The sequence below is a fragment of the Egretta garzetta genome, unplaced genomic scaffold (assembly GCF_000687185.1).
Source record: "Egretta garzetta isolate BGI_Z169 unplaced genomic scaffold, ASM68718v1 scaffold862, whole genome shotgun sequence".
Taxonomy (NCBI): Eukaryota; Metazoa; Chordata; class Aves; order Pelecaniformes; family Ardeidae; genus Egretta; species Egretta garzetta.
This window is the reverse complement of record NW_009258965.1, coordinates 71,107-71,643: the sequence shown is the minus strand read 5'-3', so window position 1 is coordinate 71,643 and position 537 is coordinate 71,107. Positions and strand designations below refer to the sequence as shown.

The window sequence follows — 537 nt, the reverse complement described above, 5'->3', positions numbered from 1 at the left end:
GCTCTGGGTGCTGGAGCCCCCAGGCGCCGGGTTGGCCCCAGGCTGTGCCGCGGTGCCGAGCTGCCCACCCCAGCCATGTCTGGGATGGCTGTGGTTAACAAAGCCAAAAACCTGGGGCTGACAGCAGCTCCCGCGCAAGCCAGCAGCATGATTTTTTTAAGGAATGTATTTCTGGGCATTCAAAAGGCAGGCGAGCTGGATCCCTGGCGCCCACGCCTGCCCGCCCCTCACACGAGGTGCCAGCCCCTGCCCCAACGTCCCCCTGCATCGTGAGCGGCGCTGGGGAGGATCAGCCCCGTCCCGGTGCCGCGCTCCAGCTGCTCCAGCCTCCCTCCACATTCCCGGCACGCTGCCCGCTGGGCACCGCTCCCTCCTCCTCCTCCCGACTCCTTGTCTTTCTCCTTCAGGAAAAGAAAATTGTCCTTACGTACTTTGCCCCAACGCCAGAAGCCTGCAAGCACCTCTGGAAGTGTGGGATAGAGAACCAGGCTTTCTACAAGTAAGTGCGGGGCCGTTTGCGTCGCCCCGGGGCTCGGC

General features: G+C 64.1%; 1 protein-coding gene across 1 annotated transcript in view; it reads left to right on the top strand.

Moving 5' to 3' along the window:
* The window catches only part of FRMD5 (FERM domain containing 5), a 16,760-nt gene that overhangs the window by 9,242 nt on the left and 6,981 nt on the right, over window positions 1-537 (top strand). The window contains 1 exon segment of the mRNA XM_035890200.1: window positions 374-499. Coding sequence (XP_035746093.1) covers window positions 374-499 — 126 coding nt within the window.